The sequence below is a fragment of the Pelodiscus sinensis genome, chromosome 4 (genome assembly GCF_052426305.1).
Source record: "Pelodiscus sinensis isolate ZL-2025 chromosome 4, ASM5242630v1, whole genome shotgun sequence".
Taxonomy (NCBI): Eukaryota; Metazoa; Chordata; order Testudines; family Trionychidae; genus Pelodiscus; species Pelodiscus sinensis.
In genome coordinates this window covers 106,796,057-106,817,414 of record NC_143055.1, presented here as the reverse complement: position 1 = coordinate 106,817,414, position 21,358 = coordinate 106,796,057, and the positions used below count along the sequence as shown (strand labels likewise).

Here is a 21,358-nt window from a genome sequence, read left to right as displayed (position 1 = left end):
AAGCTGGTACAACTGATCTCTTCCAGGGTACACTTGAAGGTTAAGTAGCTACAGATCTCAACTAATCCAGTGTAATCTGCTATTACTAAATGGATGTCTACATTCACATAGATAGCACAAAGCACTTGAGTGCCTGGGAATAAAAGTTTTTAGATTTTGTTCATATCAATTTTGTTGAAAGAAAGCCATGTATTTGTTTGTTTGTTTGTGCATCATGATTAGCTTTTTTGATGAAGTAAACGGTTTCTGTCCTTCACAATGCACTTGCATTTACCACGGCAGAAGTGATGGCACCGGAACAAGGTATGCATTTCTTGCCATTAAACCACATAATTATAGGAACATAGATTGGAAATTTAGAATAACATTACAACACTGATTATTGCAGCTTGTGTAGTTTTAGTTCATGTGCTTTTTAGAAGTAGAAAAGCAAGTTTACTCCATTTTATGCCATTTTTTACATTATAAGCAATGTGCATGTATGTTAACAGGCAGCAATAATAATTTATATTATTGGTTTTCACTTAGCAGCTGGATGCCTTTTAAATCTTCAATTTTTACGGAGACTTTTCTCTTCATTCTAACCTACTAAATGTCAATATTTCATTGAAAATTCCATTTCTTAAACCAGTTACCAAAATTTCAGGCACAATATTCCCTTCTGTGTCTGTAGGAAAATCTCACTGACAATAGAAAAAGTATGATGATAAAAAGCTTAGCCACTTAGAATTATTTTACAGCAGATGCACTGGACATTGGATTGTTGCTCATTTGGGGAATTACAATTGCAGCTAGTTTTAGTCTTTATCTATTACAAAGTTCTGGTGAGAAGAAAGGGTCAGAGACGTTCATCATAAATCAGCATCCATGGAGAAAAAAAGAGACATTAACTTTGTGTGTCAAAACAATCTAGCCTGGGTGCCTAGACTCCTAAGTCAATGTGTAGGCACGTAAAATAAATTGAAATGGCCTATTTTACAGAAGTTCTGAGAAACCCCAGTACCACTGAAGTCAATGCAATTAGAAAGTGTGCAGGACCTCTGAAAATTAGGCCACTTCTATTTAGGTGCCCACTTGTGGATTTAGAAGCTTAAATTTAAGCACTCAATGGGGAAAATTTGACATTTTTCTATCATCTTCAACCTACTTTCAAAAGCAGAGTTCCACATATATATATTACCCTGGTACCTTAAATATCTGATATTGCGCCTCTTGCAGAAAACTTAGAAAAAGTGATGCAAAGAATTTATGAAAGTGGAGGTTATGAATGTCCTGTTTCAATGATAAAAATACAAATAAAGCCCCTATGTTGTTGAATTACATTGCTGGCCCTAAAATGACTGAGTAAAAGAAAGCATTTAAATTGATCTGGAATTAATGCAGCAGTATCATTAATATTTTATATTCACTTTCTCTTTAGAAAGCAAGTCCACTTTTTAATTGCTTCTCTCTTTACAACATAGAGTATTGCACTTGATCTGACATTTTGGCAGTCGTGGTAGTGGAAAAGGCATTAATATGTAATTGAGAGTTTACTGGAGACTTGCATCTTAAATACATACTAATTAAATGTAGTACTCTTCTTGTTTGATGCTAGATCGGTGCTGTGTAATGACCCTGACATGTCTGAAATCCCTGTGAATGTTCCTGTGGACACAGTAAAACTTCGTGTAGAAAAAACTGTTATACGTAGGATTCCTACTGAAGCTTTTTACTACTTGGTAGACCTTAAATACCTGTGGGTAACCTACAACTGTGTGGCTAACATTGATACCAGCAGCTTTTATAATTTGAAGCAGCTGCATGAATTGCGTCTGGATGGGAATTTGCTGTCGAGCTTCCCTTGGGAATCTCTTGTGGAGATGCCCAACTTACGAACCCTTGATTTGCATAATAACAAATTGACCAGCATTCCAGCTGAGGCTGGTAGATACCTGAGAAATCTCACCTACCTGGACATATCCAGCAACAAACTAACCACCTTACCATCAGACCTAATGGATATTTGGCCCCCCTTCTCAGAAGCAACACCGTCCAAGAACACTGATCAAGCAACACAGAGAATCATATTGGGTAAGTTTACAAGAACATGGGATTCCTTAGTAAAATGTATCTAAATATTCATTTTAAAAGGGAAGCAGCTTAGTGTATTGAATAGGACCTTGGCCTACGAGTCAGAAGATCAGGGTTCTAATACTGATTTTGTTGCTGGTTTGTTGTGTGATCACTTATCCTAGCTATGTCACCTGCAAAGTGGAGTTAATGAGAGTTGCCCTTCTTCATAAAACATTTCAGTATCTTCGGGTCTGGCCCACGAAAGCTCATCATCTAATAAACCATCTTGTTAGTCTTTAAAGTGCTACGTTGTCCTGCATTTTGCTTCAGATTAAAAGAGCTAAGTAAATATTGATGAAATCCTTCCTGTGAGGGTACAGCATATGGACAATTCAGCTGACATAAGAACTTAAGTGTTGCTTACCGTTATGAAAGAATACTTGTATTCATGATGAAATTTCCTTTGTCATTTTACTTTCTATAGCATGACATCATCTATTATTGCAAACACAGACACGATACCTCAGGCAGTGATCTCATCCCTTAGTGTACCTGAAACTAAGGCTAGGTCTATCTACACTGTAGCTTTTTCCGATCACTTTTCTGGAAGAGGCTTTTCTGCCATTTGGCTCTGTCTAGATGGGGCCAAATGGCAGAAAAGCCTCCTCCTTTCGGAGGAGCCCTTATTCACCGTAGAACGAGGTATACAGGGCTCTCTGAAAGAGCACATTTGCTCTTCTGCAAAAGAAAGCAGAAGAGCAAACGTGTTCCCTGGATGTGGCGGAGTTTTTCCTGTATTCCAGAAAACCCCGCAGTGTAGACATACCCTAAGTAAGGGGCAGGTTTGGTCAATATTTCAGTGGAGTGCCTCAAGGAAGGACTGCAGCATGTGGTGTTTGTAGCTCAGTAGAGGGACTTTCCCTTCTATGTCAGTCTTGAACCACTTATGGATTATTCTAGGAGGGGTAGGTGAGATTCTGTGGCCTGCACCGTGCAGGGGTCAGACTAGATGATCATAATGGTCCCTTCTGACCTTAAAGTCTATCAGTCTATGGTGACAAGGGAGAATGAGTTGTTAGAAGAGTTGTGTTCCCAATGGTGCACGCACTAGTGCTCTGAACTCACACAGGGATGAACTCTGGGCTCAAAATGGCTCTATGTTGGTTAACTCCACAGATTTCAATGCTGTTATTCCTGAAGTAAACTGGTGTAAATGAGAAGAGAATCAGCCCTGTGGTCTTTAAAGATCCTATGGCATTTTCACAGTTGTGGTGTGTCAGAACTGGTGCTCTGGTCAAACTCCATTTTGCATAATTATATTCTGCCTATTAATAGAAGTCTCCTAACTTGCTTGCAGTCTAGACCAATTCATAGAGAGACTCTCCTCTGGACCTGTTTGTGCAATTTCACAGACCACCGCGTGCCTCCCCACCCATTCCTGATCAGCTGCCAGCACCACTTAGTAACTGCATAGTATCACCAGGGTAGCTCCAGTTATTGCTTTATTTCCTAATGTTACTTTTCCATGTATTTATATACTTTTAGCCATTCTTTATTACACTGGGAGAGCAAGCACCATATGACTAGCCGGCTCTCCATAGATAACAAGAAGTGAGTCCATACATCACAGCTTGGGAACCTCTTCCCCATAGTTGTAATTCAGTACTACTGTGTAATATGTTTTGTGGCTGTGTTCCACTCCAGTGGCCTGAACCTGCAAACCTTTATTTAGGGAAGAATTATTATAATGAATCAGAACTAGTTTGTGCCCATCTTGCTAATACATGTGAGGAACTCTATGCATGGAAACAGTTCCAGTGAGTTACTTGTATGCATAGGTGTTTGTAGGATTGAGGCAAGAGGGCTTAGGGATGGATCATTCAGGATAAAAGATGCTATAAACTTGCAAAATATCAATTATATGTTAAATTGTTTGTTTCTTATTAATCTAAATATAAAACTATAATGTGGAACTGATTATACTATATGGATTGCTGCCTACTCTTTATTTTGAATTTTTTTACTCCTAATATCTGAGGACACATGCTGTGTGGGAAATACTGGTGTGTGTCTTAAAATGTTAGTACAACACATTCAGCTTATTGTAAATCATGTGGCCCCCCCAGGAATCAGGCATCAGTTCTGTAAATGCTTTGTCTAAAATGGCTTTCAATACATATGTATCTTTGAGTGCTCAGAAAAAAATACTGTGGAGGATTAGGCATAATTGAAGGAATCCTCCACGGCACTCAGTTTCTGTGGATGCAATATGGAGAGGATGGACTCTGTGAGAGCAGGAGGTTGCTTTCGGAACCTGACATGCCTAGTCTTCATGTGATGCGGCTGCTCTCATCTCCATAATTGTAATGGCTGGACCACAGTGTGCTCCATTACTATCCCAGCATACTCCTAATCTGAAGGTTACAGGAGGGAAGAGAGTAGAAGCTGGCTCTGGGTATATCAATACAGCAGCTGGGAATTGCAGTTCCTAGTGCAGGTAGACCTAAGTGTGCTTGCCTGCTTGAGGTAGATGGCCATAGAGGCTCAGGCTAGCCATGTGGGTACACTCTTGTTTAACCTCCTGATTATGCACTGTTGCCAGTACCACTGTAGTTACACTGCTATTTTTAAGTTCTAGCTTGAATGGCACCAACATGTGTATATCTACCCGTGCTGGGAATTAAACCTCCCAGCTGCAGTGTATGTCAGTTCTAAACCTGTGGAGGATTTCCCCTGTATCAGAATCCTCACCAAGGGACATCTTCCAGTCTTAATGCGCTGCCCTTGCTGTGCAAAGATACTGGAATCTGGCTGAGTATGCACAGGTACTATGTAAACTTTCTTCACCAATCTTTGTCAACATACTTTAATCCTGACAACCTGCGCTTGTATTCTGTTGGACTGTGCTGTATTATGCAATGATTTTATAAAATGCAAAAATGTCCTCAAGGGGATTAGCATGAAACCTTTAGCTCATTTTCATTTGTGAACTAAGTCTGGATTTGACTCCATGTCTCCAGAGATGAAAGGACAGTAGATTCAGGTTTGGGATGTAAGCAAGTAGTCGACTACTCGCATTTCCTGCCCTCACCCCTTGCTGCCTCTATTTCCTGGCTTAAAAGCTTTCTCCCCCCAGCGCAGTCTCCACGGTGCCACGTGCCTGCCCCTCACTGCTGCATCTATAAAAGGCAGAAGTCAGGAGTGGGTCAGGGGAGGCTGCTCTGGCAGCAGCCCCTGTCGGTGGGGGGTGGTCCAACTCTGCTGCCTGGACCCTGCATTTAAAGTGTAGTAGGAGCTGGGCGGGCAGGCAGCCCAGCTCAGTCCCTGCTCACTCTGGATCCAGGACCAAACCTGTCTGCAGCTCTGCAATTTAAAACGCAGTAGGAGCCGAGGGGCAGGCTGCCTTCCCCTATCGACTAATCGAATAGTCAATAAAAATCTATCAATGACTCAATTAGTGAAATAACCGCATTTTAATATCCCTAATTCAGGTGCCAATTTGCCTCCATGTTCTGTGGAGATGGCATGCAGTTAATATAGACTTATTTACTAGAGTCAAATACCCTGAAAATAAAATGATTTCTTGGTAAAATCTGTAGCAACTATAAATTAGGCTGGCTGTGAATGATTCCCTTCATTTCCAGTCGTTACCAAAGCCGTTTCTTGTGGTCCATTACAGTGCATTCACAATTAGACAATGATTGTTACACAATTAATCAGAACATGAATGAGAAGATTTTCTTTAGAGATCGGAAGTGTCACACTGCTTGTGATTTGTTCCATGACAGCCCCAATTCCCTTCCCGCTAATCTGTCGTCATCTTCCGTATTGATTGCATTGCTCTAGTGCCTCTGAGCTCTGGTCATGTTTCTCACACATGTACATGCACGCACACTCATTGTAGGAGTCTCATCTTCTATCACTTCTGTGGTAGAGGGACAGAGTTTTTACTACCAGATAGATTTTAGGATATGGTGATGAAGTTGGAGAGATGCCCTCCTGTTGCTTAAAATGTACCATGTTGAGTAGGATTATTTATGAGCCAGACGGTCATCTTGAATTTTCCAAGCAGAGGAGATTCTGGATAGGAACCATGGAAAAGGGAGACCAGTGGCTCTGTGACATTGCTTCTCTGATACCCCATGGAAGCTCTGTTGAGGCTCATCGAGGCTTTCAGGGTTGGGAGAGGAGCACAAGAGCACTAGTTCTGCGTGGGACTCTTCCCCCTTCCTAGAGTTGGGGAGTGTCTGCTGTGATTACATGTTGTGAGGTATTCTTCTTGAATCTGTGCTATAAACATTTCTCCTGCAGGAACCAGGTTACTAGGCATAAAGGAGGGGCCACAGGAGCTGACCCTCCATTGAACTAAAGCTTCTCTGCCTCTTTTGCCATCTCTGGGGTCTGAGATAATTGGATGAAAATGCTGTGAAGTGAACCGAGAGAGACTCGTGGGTGTCCCGCCCCTGTAGGAGCTCTGCACCTGAAAGCATAGTGTCATTGGGAGCGGATTCTTGGTGCTTCCTTGAAGTATTTACAGCAAAGCCAAACTGTTGATATGTTGCCAGTAAAATGGCAGTTGGGGTTCCACTCAGTATGAGCAATGGCTGGTGGAATCTTCCTGCTTTCAGGAAAACAAGATTATTCACTGGTGAGTTTAAACAAAATAAAAATCCTGACCAAGTGATTTTTAACATGTAAAAGGTTGCCCTAGCTACCGTGTCCTAAATAAACCTGAGGAAGAGAGAGTCCAGAGAAGGCTCCCTTCCCAAATCTTCCGGCAACATGACAGTGCATCTGGAAAACCGGGAGTTACGTTGGCCTAGCTGACAAGAACCTGGCCTTTTACGTCTTGTTAGTAATCCCAAGCTTTATTCTTGCTTGACCCATTTTCCTTGTGTTTCTTCAGTCATTTTGGACACCCTGGGCCCAGTCTTGTTCCCACTGATCACACTATGACCTGAAAGCTGAGGCAAGGGCAGTGGTAATATTATTCCCATGGTGGTCTAAACTAAGGGGCTATTGAGAGGACAAGGAATACTGCATATGATGGAGCTGAAGTTTGCTCTGGGTGAAATCTTACCTTCTCTGCCTTCCCTTCTGCCAAAGACCCTGAAAGCAGCAGAACCCCCAGGCTGCTGGCAGAGAGTGTGCCGGGCAGGCAGTTGGGAAGACTCCAAGCTTCCCGGGCCTGCTCTGTAGTGATTGTTTCCATGGTACCATGGAGAGAAGGAAGCGCAAGCAGCCAGTGGGGAAAAAGATCCAGTCAGTCTATTACTATATGAAGCCACTGATTAAGCCACAGACCCCATGGAGCAGCAGAGCAGGGGATGCAGATGCTATTGCAGTTACAGACATGGTTGCTAACGTGTGGGTTGGAAGGGCAAAGAGGACAGCTGCCCTGGGACTGGTGATTTAATAGGGCCAGGGGCTTTAGGCTGTCACCACTCCTCCTACAGCATCAGCAGCAACCAGAGATCTGGGCACTTTAAATCGCCACTGGAGCCCTGGGCAATGCATGCCAGGAGGCACTGAGTACTGGGGTGGAGCTAATCCTAGCCCCACCCCTTCTGCCTGAGACCCCACCCCTTCAGTCTTTGCTCAGGCCCTACAAAAGTCTGTCGCCCGCCCTGGTTAGAGAGAGCCTTGGGTTTGCCAGCTGGGTTTGCCATCACGTGTTACTGTACATCCAGGTTTTGTTTTGAACCTTGAAGATTTTATGTATTGCCACTTTTCAATCTAGAAAAAGGGGAATAATGTGTACTTAATTACTCTCTGAATCTTGTTACTGATTTGCAAAGATAATGTCCTATATAGCTCTCCTCTGAGCTAAAGTCCATATTGACACAGCAGTGCTATTGGTGCGGGGGAAACTCTGTTTACCAAAAAGGAAGGGCTGCATCAATATAGCCTTCTGTGATATCCCTCAGAGTATATAATTCACAACTAATTATGGGCTGTTATTAGCCATTGATGGGGATGAATAACCAATTGAGTTATTAAGGAAACAAATAATTAGAGTTTGTTGGTATCACTGTGGCATCCAGGCTCGTCTCCAAATGAATCAGAAAAGGACACTTTGTGGGATGTGGCCATTTTCTATCCATGTGCACAGAAACCCCATTATGGTTCATTAGGAAGGAAGCTTTGTGGGTTGCTTAATGTACAGAGTGGTCTCCTTGTACTATATCACATCCATGAATGACAAATCAATGCTTATTGTGCCACAATTTTAAGTGTTGGTTTCATATTAGAAGAAAACCCTGGATCACAATTGGTTGGAAATAGCCAGGATGGGAGTGAGAAAATTACCACCTCGGAGATCAATGTTAGACCGTGGCACTGAAACAGTTTTAATCAATCCGTTGTAAATAACTGCATTTTGTCTGGTTGCCCTGAAAACAATTATCTCAGAACCAATTAGATAATTTATAAAAATCTCTGCCATCCTTATGGAAGACTTTAAAAAAAGTTGTAGTTCTGTGTTCTATAGAATATAACAGAGAATCTCTTCCAGTCCTGCATTTCTTATTCTATACTTGCCATAGGTGGGTTTCAGACATTCTATCATTCTCTATTAAGCCATATAACTGCTTAGAGTAATTTTTTAATAACTTTATTAGCTTGATTCCTTTTAAATGCTATGGGACTTTCCTTAAGGTATCACTAGAGGTGATAGGTTTTATTTCTGGAAGACTTAACTTGATTTCTACTTAGATGCGAGTCAAAAAATTGTTACACTTAGAATTTCATTGACATGAGGGAGAGATTTCTGATGAAGACATTCAGAATGTATGTGATGATTAACTTCATGTTCTGGTGCACAGCATGATTTTTTTATGCAAGATACCTCTTATATTAAATCTTTGCCTTGGTCAATATTTCTCTCTCATGTCAATAAATCCTAATATTTTCACAGTTAAAAAAAATCAAGATTGCTTATTATATAATTAGTGAAGGTTAAATGCTTAGCATTCCATTGGAAGTGTAAGCACTAGGCACATACCTTCATCAGTGTCTTCTATAAATGGAAAATGAATTTCCTGAGATTCTTCCTTATCTCTGTTTTCAAGGTTCCTCAAATCTCTGTCTTTCCTCTGTGATTTATCCATTGCTTTGCTTCCTTTGTGTCTCACATCGACTTCTTACTGTCCTTCACAAAGTCTTCTCACCATCTTCACCATTCTGTGAAGCAAGATCTATTAACTTTGAGTGCTTTCTACAGGCCGGAGGCCAGAACTACATTTCCATTAGCAGTCTCTTTAGTATCTAATGGAGATGGAACAAAACTTACCACCTCTTTATTTTGTGGGTTCATATAGTTGTGGAAGTACAGTGAATATGTGAGCATAACGTGGGTATTTGGGAGTTGCAAAGTTAGCAGCAGGATACTGGGGATGAGCAAATCAACCTGTAGAATTTTGATAATGTTCATCCAAGAGATTTGTGGTTTTAATGCTTTTTCAAATCATAGCAGCTTTTGAAGGTCTCTCTTCATTTGGATTGTACAACCTTTGTGCAAGACTGATAAAATGATTGTTAGTCATCCTTTCGTAGTTTCTCAAGACAGACACAAACAATTTTTTTCTGTTGTATTTAAATTTTCCCTTTCTCATATGTGCCATCATATTTTTTGCTTGTCAGTTTTAGCCTCACCTCCCTCTCTAAGTGGCTTTGATTTTGATTCCCTTCCCCGTGCTCTAAACCAGTTTGTGCTGCCTGAAGCTGAGCTGAGAGCTGTGGAAGCAAAGACGAAAAACTTGGGGTTGACCCTACAGCCTTGTATATATTGTGATGGGACGATCAGGGAAGGTGGTTGACCTTCAAAAAGTCACCTGTCTCTAACTGCAGATGCAGGAGTATTGTCATAGTGTACGGAAAGAAGCAAGGTAGATGGAACTGGAATTCTACAGCTTTCTCCATTCACAATATCCATTGTTTCTAAATGATCTGGAACCCTCAAGGCTAGGTAAATAACCATGTGACCATGATACCTTGTTCTTTGCCACTCACTTATTACTCAGCCCATTAATATTTTACACTCTATGGATCAGGGACTGTCTCATGATGTGTGTTTGTACAATGTCTTTCAGGTAGTGGAGTTTGGATCTGGAGTGAATCCTAATGCAATATGAGTAATAAATAATAAGTCATAGCTTCCTAGATAGGAAAACCTGCAGGAGGGGAAAAGTCAGAGGTTTTGTCACAAGCTCTCCATGGGGAGAAGGACACTGCCATCTTGGGAAGGGAGTACAAAAAGAATACTGCTAGCTCTACCAATTTTGAGGATCCATGTAGAAAGCAACTGCAAGTTTCTATCTCTGGGGATCCTAGGGTCTCCTGATGCCTGAACTTTCACTTTCTCACTGCACTGCATCCCTTCAGATATATGTATAGGGGAGCTTCTAGCATAATTTTCTACTGTGGAAAGCTGATAGTGTTTAAGGGGTTGTTTCAGGACCAGACACTCTCCCTTCTGAATTTTTAGTGGCACTTCCACCTCCAGGGAAGGGAGCAGGTCACTTTCTATAATAGGGAAGACAATGGGTCACTTTGTAAAATATTGAGCAGGAATTTAAAAAAAAATTGTCCTGTAGCACTTTAGAGACTAACAAAAAAATAGTATTATGAACTTTGGTGGGCACAACCTACTTCTTCAGATGAGTGGAGCAAAGGGGCTTTTGACATATTCATGAACATCAGTTCTTTCCGGGCATCAAGTAATCATGTTCAAAGGTCAATGTGCAGTTGCACATGCCAGACTTTGAAACTTGCTCTCTGCAAATGTTAATAATTTCCAGTGGAATAGAGTTTAACAGGTTATTAGGGTAAATAACCTTTTTGATTAATACACATCTTTAAATGTTCACCTTTTATAACAGTGTTTCTCAACCAGTGGTACGAGTACCTTTAGGAGGTGTCTGGGGAGTATGTCAACACAACTGAAATTTGGAGAAAACTGAATTTTTGTTTCAGTTTTATACTGTTTTATTATTTTTGTACTTTTTACAAACAAAAATTTAATCATCCACCCGGCTACAATTAAGTTGTTTAAACAAATGTGTTGCAATGGTGTGTCTGAAAACTGAAGGTACTGGGGGTACTTATAATGTTTTTTTTGAAAGGGGGGTACTTTATATAAAAAAAAGGTTGAGAAACACTGTTATATACTATAAGAGTTTTGCAATGACTATTAGAGGTTAATGCAGCACAGAACAAATCTCAAGTAGGCCTGACATCAATAACTCAAATGAGACAACACATTCCTCAAGAAGTATCCCTAACATTTTGCTATTACAGTTCAAATTTTATTGTAGCATACATTATATGTGCATTGAATGGTTTGCTTTGGAAGAGAATTGTGCGAAGGAAATAGCAGTACATTCCTTTAGGACAGTGGTGCCCCTTATTTTACTGTCACGCCCTACCTTACCAGTGTTGGAATCTGTGCCCCCAGGGATGCCGTTTCAGATTTTCGTTATAGGGGGCAACTTTAACTATGATTCTGAAGTCTACTTAATGCTTAGGCATTTGAAAACTCTCTAGTTTTTTTTGGCAGTTAGCTGACAGGAGTCCTGTATCTAATTCCTATATAAAAGAAAGACAAATATTAGACTCACTCAGCTCTAATAATATGTTCTGATATCTAGTGGCAGGTCATTGAAGGGACACTATTAGGTTTAACATTTTAATGTAAATTCTTAAGTTGTTACTAACTCTCCAGAGAGAGAGAGAGCTCAGAGCTCCGGAGTTCTATCTCAGCTCTGGGAAGGGAGAGGTGTCTGGTGGGTTACAGCAGGGGCAGATATATCTGGGTAAGGGAATCAGCCTACCCCCACCCCCATGGAACTGCCAAACCCCAGCCTGCGTGTGTTGGGAGCGAGCAGCCCTATGGGGCTGGAGCAGCCCTTTGACCACAACTGATCCCAGGTAACAGTTAACTATTACCTAGTAAGTGTCATCCATTAACTGGTTACCCATTCATATCCCTAATTAGAACTACTTTCTGTAGAAAAGTGTGTTCCAGAGCATGACGGGGTTCCCTGACCACTTATAATTAATCTCAGCAATCAGATTGGTGGCATTACCCTGACTCACAAGCAGAGTGTTGTATGCAGTGTTGTCGTAGCTGTGATGGTCCCCAGATATTAGTGTGTCAAGTCTACAACTACATTGTCTCTTTAAGCAGGATATTGGTTTTTTAATTTATGGCATTGTCACACAAAATTAATGAACCATATTGGCCTAATGAGATGCATTTTGTGTGGCATGGACTGACAGAAGAAAAATGAATTTGAATTCAGAAGATTATTTGCACATGAGGTGCCTGACAATCAAGTGCTTAACCCAACAACATTCACTTTCTCTTACCATAATAGCTTTCAGTGGAATTATTTGTTAATATTTTTGTGTGCTTTTTATGTTTTAAAAGATTTACACTAGACAAATATATTTCAGTCACTCAGTTATATTGATGAATAATTTGCCAGTTTAAGGGACTAATCCTAAAAATCCCTTTTATCATTATAATTCACACAAATAAGACTTTGCAGGATCAGACCATTTAAAAAAAATAATATAAACTATTTAAATCTTTAGAGACAAAACTGTCCCAACTCAACAGCATACAAACATTCCAAAAGGTAAGAAATGTATATTTAAGAGAATGTGGGTAAATAACATTTAGTTTACCCTGGGCACCTTTGCTTTGCACAATGGTCCCAACATCCTTTCATGGTATGTACATTTATTTACACAGCCCTAGGAGTTGAGGGCATTACATTGGATTGTTTGCAATTAGTAGCTTTTGCAATACCTGCATTGTATATGTGAATGGGAAGGAACTTTATCTTGTATACTAAAGGAGTAGGCTTGAAATTGAAAACTTCCACCTTCTCCTTGCCTTGTAGGTTTTACTCATGTTTCTACTTCACGTATACAGTGCAAAGGGACAGCTATTGGTATGGACTGATGGTAGAGGAAACATGTTGAAATTACCTTTGTGACTAAATTGTGTGGAAGTCTTATGTATTATATAATCTGATAAACTCTCGTGAAATTAGCATATATATCCAAAGCTTTATATCATATTTTAAGTGTGTGTACTTCCTTGTTCCCTATAAATTAGCTTTTAAAAATATAATAGCGGAACCAGTTTTCTTGGATTTGCCTATTCCTTTTATTGTGTGTAACAATTAGTCAATAGCTTTAAAATCACTCGTGTCTGGAAGGAATAAAATTGGATTGTGATGTCATGAACTCATCATTGGGAATCTCTTCAGGTCAAGTCTTGTTTTAAAGGGTGGGATTAATTAGAGTTTACCACTGCCTTTGTGCTTAAAATAACCTAATCTTGGTCACATAGTAAAGGGAAGCATTTATTTCTACAGTCAATGATTTTTTTCTAAAAAAAATAGTAAGGGATTAAAAACAAAAATATTTGGAAAGAGAAAAGAAAGGTGGTAATGTAATAATTCCAATTTTTTATTTAATTAGTCCTAAAGCTAATGCATCTTTTCATATGATGAGTTGTGTATTGTATCTCCTCATCTGGGTTTCATTCATGATTAGTTTGCTAAACTGTTTAGAGTATCCAGTAATTATAGGCTTTCATTGCAAAGTAGCAGCTTTTAGTTTATTTCTGCTTGCCCACTTATAATGAACCCATTATGATAGCATTGGGGGCTCTTCTGTCTCACCTACACAAATAGTTTGAGTTGGGACATAAGAATGGCCATACTGGGTCAGACCAAAGGTCCATTCAGCCCAGTATCCTGTCTGCCGACAGTGGCCAATGCCAGGTGTCCCAGAGGGAGAGAACCGAACAAGTAATGATCAAGCAATCTCTCTCCTGCCATCCATCTCCACCGCCTGACAAACAGAAGCTAGGGACACCATTCCTTACCCAGACTGGCTTGTAGCCATTAATGGACTTAACCTCCATGAATTTATCTCGTTCTCTTTTAAACCCTGTTTGTTATAGTCCTAGCCTTCACAACCTCCTCAGGCAAGGAGTTCCACAGATTGACTATGCACTGTGTGAAGAATAGCTTCCTTTTATTTGTTTTAAACCTGCTGCCCCGTAATTTCATTTGGTGGCCCCTAGTTCTTATATTATGGGAATAAGTAAATTAATTTTCCTTATTCACTTTCTGTACACTACTCATGATTTTATAGACCTCTATCATATTCCCCCTTAGTCTCCCCTTTTAGTTCTATTTATTGATAATATTCAAAGGATAAAAGAAGTGTTCCAGGGAGGCATGTTGAAAGATTTAAAGTCAAATCAGAAACTATTTAACGTCATTAAAGAAACACAGTGGATCAGAAGTCAACACAGCTATTCTGTCTTACACCAATATAAGATCTGAACCTAAATTACTATAGAACGGCCACTGTAATTCACCTGAAATCAAATTCCCCCTCATTCATGTTCTTCATAACCAAAGGGTAAATATTCTGAAGTAAAATGAGGAGAGGCCCAGTCCTTGTTTGCCATTAAAATGTGAATATCCTTTAATTCTTTCAACAGTTCCTCTCTCTTCCCTCTCTCAACCTATCTCTCCCCCCCCCTCCAACTTTTAAATATTTTATGTTAAAAGATTGGTCTGAATGAGATCACTGGATCCAAACATTCTTGAACTTAGGGAAAGTTCAGATCCAGATCTAAACTTTATTGGCTGAAAGTCATCTCTGTTCTATGGCAGCAGTGTTGGTATAAAATCATGAACACTTATATCAGTGCTCTCTCCCCAATCAAAATTCAAGCACTGAAAAAAGTGCCTCAAAAGGAAAGAGACGCTTAGAAATTCCATACTAATTGAAGGAGTAGAAAGAGAGCAGAGGAGGCCAAAATATAGCCATAGCTGTTATAAGATCTATTTGTACTTTAAAGATCTGCCCAGAAACAAAATGCTGGTGAAATACCATACTGGGCAGCTAACCAAGGTTGCTCCTTCTGAGGTTGTTTCAAAGCAATGAAAAAATGGTACAATTTAGTGTGGAACATGACCACTCATATCATTTTCTATGTAGGTGGTTGTGGGGAAAATGTCTAGTTTATCATATGTTAACAAAACAGCTGTAACCCTTATTCCTGAACCTCAAAAAAAATTGCATTAACTTAAAAGAGGCATGCAGCTCTCCCAGGGTATGTCTACACTGCCACCCTAGTTCGAACTAGGGTGGCTAATGTAGGCATTCGAAGTTGCAAATGAAGCCCTGGATTTAAATATTCTGGGCTTCATTTGCATCTCGCCGGGCGCCGCCATTTTTCAATCCCCCTTAGTGCGGACTCCGTGCCCGCAGCTACACGCGGCACGGAGTAAGTAGTTCGAATTAGGCTTTCTACGAGCCTCCACGAGGAGTAATGGTAGTTCAAATTAGAGAGCCTAAATCGAACTACCTACTCCGTGCCGCGTGTAGCCGCAGGTACGGAGTCCGCACTAAGGGGGATTTAAAAATGGTGGCGCCCGGCGAGATGCCCCCCTATTAGCATTTAGACACACTGATATCTCCCACTTTCAGGCATTATTTGGATTTCATGATTAAACTTAGTGTATACTTTTTTTTCTGCTTTAGGTTTGCAGGACAACCCATGGTTTTGTGACTGTCGGATTTCAAAGCTAATTGAATTTTCCAAAATAGTGGACACCACTGTTATACTTCTAGATCCTCTTGTGGCTTGTAGTGGACCTGAGAGCCTGGCAGGTATCTTGTTCCAGAGAGCAGAGCTGGAGCAATGTCTTAAACCATCAGTGATGACTTCAGCAACAAAAATCACATCACCTCTGGGAAGTAATGTATTGCTACGCTGTGATGCCACTGGATATCCAACCCCACAGCTTACCTGGATCAGGTCAGACAATTTACCGGTGAACTATACAGGTATTTAATAATTTATTACTAAGATATATGAAAATCCAGAAATATTGATCATTTAGGCTTGGAATTGATCTTTGAGATCATATGTATGGTGGAAAACAAACAAGACCAGATATTCTCGCATTTCCATCATTTGGGGCCAGAATCTCTTCACCCCTGTTTGTGTTAAATTAATCCATATCTGAACGTGAACATGACAAACAGGTCACTTCCTATTCTGAACATGGCATGGAACCAAGACTAGATAGGAGTGCTTAGATTCAGGATCCCAAAATTGGAGGGGGTAGTTTGGATTTGAAATTTCAGTTTTGTCTTGTGTCCAGTACAAAATTCATGTTAAAAAAGCTAGTGAAGTCATAACTAAGTTATTTAAACACAGCAGTTTTTATGGTAAGCATTAGCTTTATCATAAATATTAGTTTGATTTTTTTTGTCATTTATCACCATTGTCTGGACTAAATGGTAAAGAGTCGGTGGATATCTGATGTTGTTTTTGTTGTGTCAACCAATTTTAGTAGTTGCATCTGGCAATTCAGAAGTTTTGCTATTTCTAAGCAATGGGTTCATGGGAATGAAACGATATAACATTGTATTGTAAACCCACACACAAGTGAAAATAAATTGTTATTGTGCAATATTGGAGGCTGCCCGTAGATGCCAGCAAGGTTAATATCTAAGGATTATCTCTGGGATTTAAAGAAGAACTGGAAAAAATGAAGACAGAAAAAGTATAAAATCTGAGATTCCTAGAAAAGTCTGGGAATTGAACTGTTTGTCTCCGAACCTAATAACTTAGAATATTTTGGTGGTTACATGTTCTGTAGAGGTCGGTTTGAACTCTGAATTCTGAATTCAAATCCAAACTTTTCCAGAATTTGAGTGAATAACTTTTGTAACTGGAATGCGCTCTCTCTTTTTCTCTCTAATGCATGTGTGTTTTTGCTGCCCATGTCACAATTATTTTTGTAGAGCACAGAAATAGTGAAGACCCGCAGATCTGTAAGATTGAAATACAATGCATTACAATTATTTATTATTTACAGTGCTTATCTTTCACCTAAAGAGTTGACAATAATTAAAATCCACATAATAAAAATTGGACTAAAAATTATTAATTCAACATAAATGTTTTTTGTATGGGTGGGCTCTTTAGGATTCTGGATAGACAGCTCTGGGAAATTTCAGTACACAGTTTCCACCTGGATAGTCCAGGTTTTCAATGGGGCTGAGAGCTCTGTGGTTCCTGGAAGGGGCGGGTGCTCAGTCATAAGGGGCGGGGCCAGGCAGCCAGCTCTTCATAACATGTGAAGTGTCGTGCTGCCATCCCTCACCCACGGTCCTCACAGGCATGTGGAGCAGCACTCTGGCAGTGATTTAAAGGGCCTGGAGCACTGGCCACCACTGCTGCTATAGTATCAACAGTGGGGGCTGGGAGCCCCGGACCTCTATGAATCACCCGTCGCTGGGGCAACTGCTCCTTTTATCCCCTACCTGTTGGCAGGCCTGCAGGCTGCTGTTTCCTATTCCAGTCATGTGCTCCAGTCCTGACCTGTGTGCTACCATTAATAAAACAGGATAATTCAATTTCCAATACATGTTTAAACTTTAACCTTCCTTGTGAGATGGTGTACACATGATAGAATGAATCATTGCAATTTGGGATTGTACCAGTGCTTCAGGGAAGACTGATGGGTGAAACCTTCAAGAGCAGGGGTGGGCAATAATTTTTGATGGGGAGCCACTCCAAGAATTTAGTAAGTGATCAAGGGCCGCACCCTTCCATGGTATTAATAGGGAAGATACAGGGCCTGGGATGGAAACTGGGTGCAGAAGGGAACTTAGAAATAAGAGAATGGGGTACAGGAGGAAGTGTGGGATATGAGAAGGAGTTTGGGTGAAGGAAGGGGTTGTGGCCTGAGGCTGGAGACTGGGTGCAGGAAGGGAAGCAAGGGTTTGAATTGTGACCGATGGTAGGGGGTTGTGACTGGGGGCGTGGGCAGGAGATTGGGGTTGCCAGGCCGGTAGTATCAACAGTGTATGGGTGTAGGAGGGGGGAAGCAGATGATTTGAGTTAAGTGGGGTAGAGGAGCAGAAGTGAGGGGGCAGAGGGTTGGAGGGAGGAATGAACTGGGGTGCCAGAGGCAGGCTCCCATTGGGATTCACTATCTGGGTGACTCCCGGCCAGCAGCACAGTGGGTTGGATGCCTTCCATGCCCCCACAGGTCGTTCAGAGCAACCGGCTGTGGGGCCATGTGTGTCTGTGGTGGTGAGGTACTACACAAACTGCCTGGTCTTCCAATAGGCAGCTTCCATTGGCTCATTTCTGGCCAATGGGAGCTATACGATTGTGCTGGGAGCTGGGGCAGCATACAAAGCCTCTTCCCTCTCCTCCCCTGAGGCTTGCAGCTGTTCATAGCTGGCTGCACTGAGGAACATGTGGGGATAAGGCAGGCAAAGAGCCTGACTGAAGCGTCCACTGCACCTGTGGGCCAGATCTATCCTGTGAACAGTATTTTGCCCAGCCCTGTTCAGGAGCATTTAAGTGATTTAGAAGCCAACATACCATTTCCTAAAGGGATTTAGACATTTAAGGTTCTAAGTCTTGTTGACGGTCAGTGAGCTTTATTTTTTAAAATTCATGAGATTTAGGCTGCCAAGTCACTTATGCATCTTTGAAACTTGCCCTCTCTATGTCTCTTTAAATAGTTTTGTTTTGTATAGTGAAACTGAAAATAGTTTTATCATTCTTATAAATGTCTAGTTTTATTTTTGAACCTTACTCAGGGCAAGTCTACACTTAAAACACTGCATCAGCAAAGCTGCATTGATGCAGCTGTAGCTCTGTAATGATGATGCTCTATGCAGATGGGAAAGAGCTCCCTGTCGGTGCAGTTAATCCATCTCTTGGAGTGGTGGCCGCTATGTCACCAGGAAAAGCTTTCTTGCTGACAGAGCTTTGTCTGCACAGGGTGTTAGGTTATAATTATGTCAGTCAGGGTTGTTAGTCTTTAAAGTGCTACATTGTCCTGCATTTTGCTTCAACTACCCCAGACTAACACGGCTACATTTCTATCACTAGTCAGGGATGTGTATTTTTCACACCCCTGAGTATATAGTTATACTGATGTAGGTCTGCTGTATAGATCAGACCTCAACTCTTTTTTTTCCAAGACTATCATATGGTATGGAGTTGTGTTTAAAAAACAATATATGCAGTTGAAATGGTTCTTTATAATATTACAAAAGCATTGAAGGGATAGTATTAAAGCCTTTTCTTTTTTTTCCTTTTAGCTTACTGTTACCCTGTTTTACTATATGCATTTTATTTTCCTTTAGTAATTCAAGAAACTCCAGGAGAGGGTGTCAGATGGTCCATAATAAGTTTGACGGGGATTTCATACAAAGATGCAGGGGACTACAGATGTAAGGCCAAAAATTTGGCAGGAATGTCTGAAGCTGCTGTTACAGTCACTGTAGTTGGTGTTGTCACTACAACTGTGTCACCACAAAAGTATGGGAAGAAGATTGGAGCAGACCAACAAAATAACACACAGGATGAAGCCAAGCAAGAATCTGAAAAGACCACCACACCTCCACCCTTAACATCCCTACCCACAACAATGGCTACCACTGAAAGACCAACAAGTGCCAAGATCACAGACAAAAAACAATCCAAGCCCATGCCTGATGGAAAAAAAAGTTCAAAGGGAGTAACAAATGGAAACAAAAAACAGCCTGAAGAAACAAGCAAAAAAGATGAGGTGACTTCATTGAATGCAGCAGCACTGCCTGAACAGAACGTCACCATAAAGAACCTAAGAGTTATTAGTGAATCTGATGAAAGAGTTACCTTAACTTGGAAAACCATCAATGTCACAAGCAGCTCTGCGGTGACTGTGTTGTACTCAAAATATGGTGAAAAAGATATGTTGCCTCTGAGTACAGATCCCAGCAAAAACAAAGTCACAATAGATGGTTTGCAGCCCAGTACACAATATATGGCATGTGTCTGTCCCAAAGGAGTTCCGCCTACAAAAGATCAATGCATTATTTTCTCCACTGATGGAATAAATGATGAGAGCAGTTCTCAAGTTTCTGTTTTAGTCCTGGCTAGCAGTGCAGCATGTGTGATTGTTTTACCTTTAATATTTTTCTTACTCTATAAAGTTTTAAAACTTCAAAGGAAACCAAAATCTGCTAAGGAAGCTGACCTTGCCAAAGAAACCTATGTCAAATTTGAAACACTTTCCCTTAAGCCCCGGTCAGTGGGCACAGGAGGAGAACTCTGGACTCGAAGAAACACTGATGATTCAGAGAGACTTTTGCTTTGTTCTCGGTCAAGCATGGATTCTCAGATGACGTTCAAAAGCGAGGGCTCCAGGTCTGAGTACTTTTGTTGAGTGTTGTAGACAGACAATGTGAAATATGTGAAGGGTAAAACTAATTCCAAACTGCAGTCTTGTATCTGAAAGGAAGTCAGTGCCAGTTATGCAACACCACTATCAGATAGAGCATCTAACTACAACTCGGACTATTTTGGTGGGAGGGGAGAAGGGAAAATGAGGCCTGTATTTGATTTTGTTTTTTGTCTTTTTTACATCCTGTCGTATGTCCTACGACTTCTGGTATGAGATAGTGATGTTCCTTGGAGAGTAAATAGAGCATAAAATTACTCTGCCTGATTTATGTTCTTCTGTTTTTATTAAGCATACTGGTATTTATCTTGTCATCTAATTTCATGTGCACAACACATACATTGTATCTATCAGAATATTCCCCACATTTCTTTTTAAGATATTATGTGTTGAAGAAAAGCTATAGAAGTAGATTTTAAATTCTGGCTTTGCTTCATTTTATACTTAAAAATATGCTTAATACTTGCACTTAATATTTGAAAATACATATTTTACATTGACATCAGCTTGTGCTTCAAAATGTGATGCAGTGTCAGTCTCCTACTGCCAGCAACTGAGAATCATTATGGGACTAGGGATGTTAAATTTTGATTAATCAACTAATTGAGTAGTTGATGGCATTTCTATCGACTACTTGATTAGTCGATAAGGAGTGGGGTGCTCCAGGCAGAAGAGCAGTGAGGACTCAAGCAGTCCTCGCTCATCTGGGTTCCGCCTCTCCCTTCAAAATGTAGCAAGGTTCAGTCCCCGCTCGCACCTTTTCCTTGCTGCGCCTCAACTTCCCCGGCCCTACCTCCTTGGAGATGGTGCTGCTGGGGGAAACCAGCTTTTAAGATGGCTACCCCTCAACACCGGCTCCTGCTCCCCCTCTTGTTGCCTCTCTCTGATAGAGGCAGCAAGAGGAGGAGGGTAGCGACTAGTTGAGTCACTATTCAACTACCAGATAAGCAAATGCAACTAGTCACTTACATTCCTATATGGGACAGATTCAGTCACCTTTATTCGAG

General features: G+C 40.8%; 1 protein-coding gene across 1 annotated transcript; it reads left to right on the top strand.

The window, feature by feature from the left end:
• The first annotated feature begins 59 nt into the window (after positions 1-59).
• LRIT3 (leucine rich repeat, Ig-like and transmembrane domains 3) lies at positions 60-20,887 on the top strand. The gene is made up of 4 exons (XM_006119279.5): positions 60-303; positions 1,598-2,073; positions 15,634-15,939; positions 19,273-20,887. Exons 1-4 carry the CDS (start codon positions 188-190, stop codon positions 20,334-20,336), a joined length of 1,962 nt encoding a protein of 653 aa, XP_006119341.2. The 5' UTR covers positions 60-187; the 3' UTR covers positions 20,337-20,887.
• Positions 20,888-21,358: the final 471 nt, after the last annotated feature.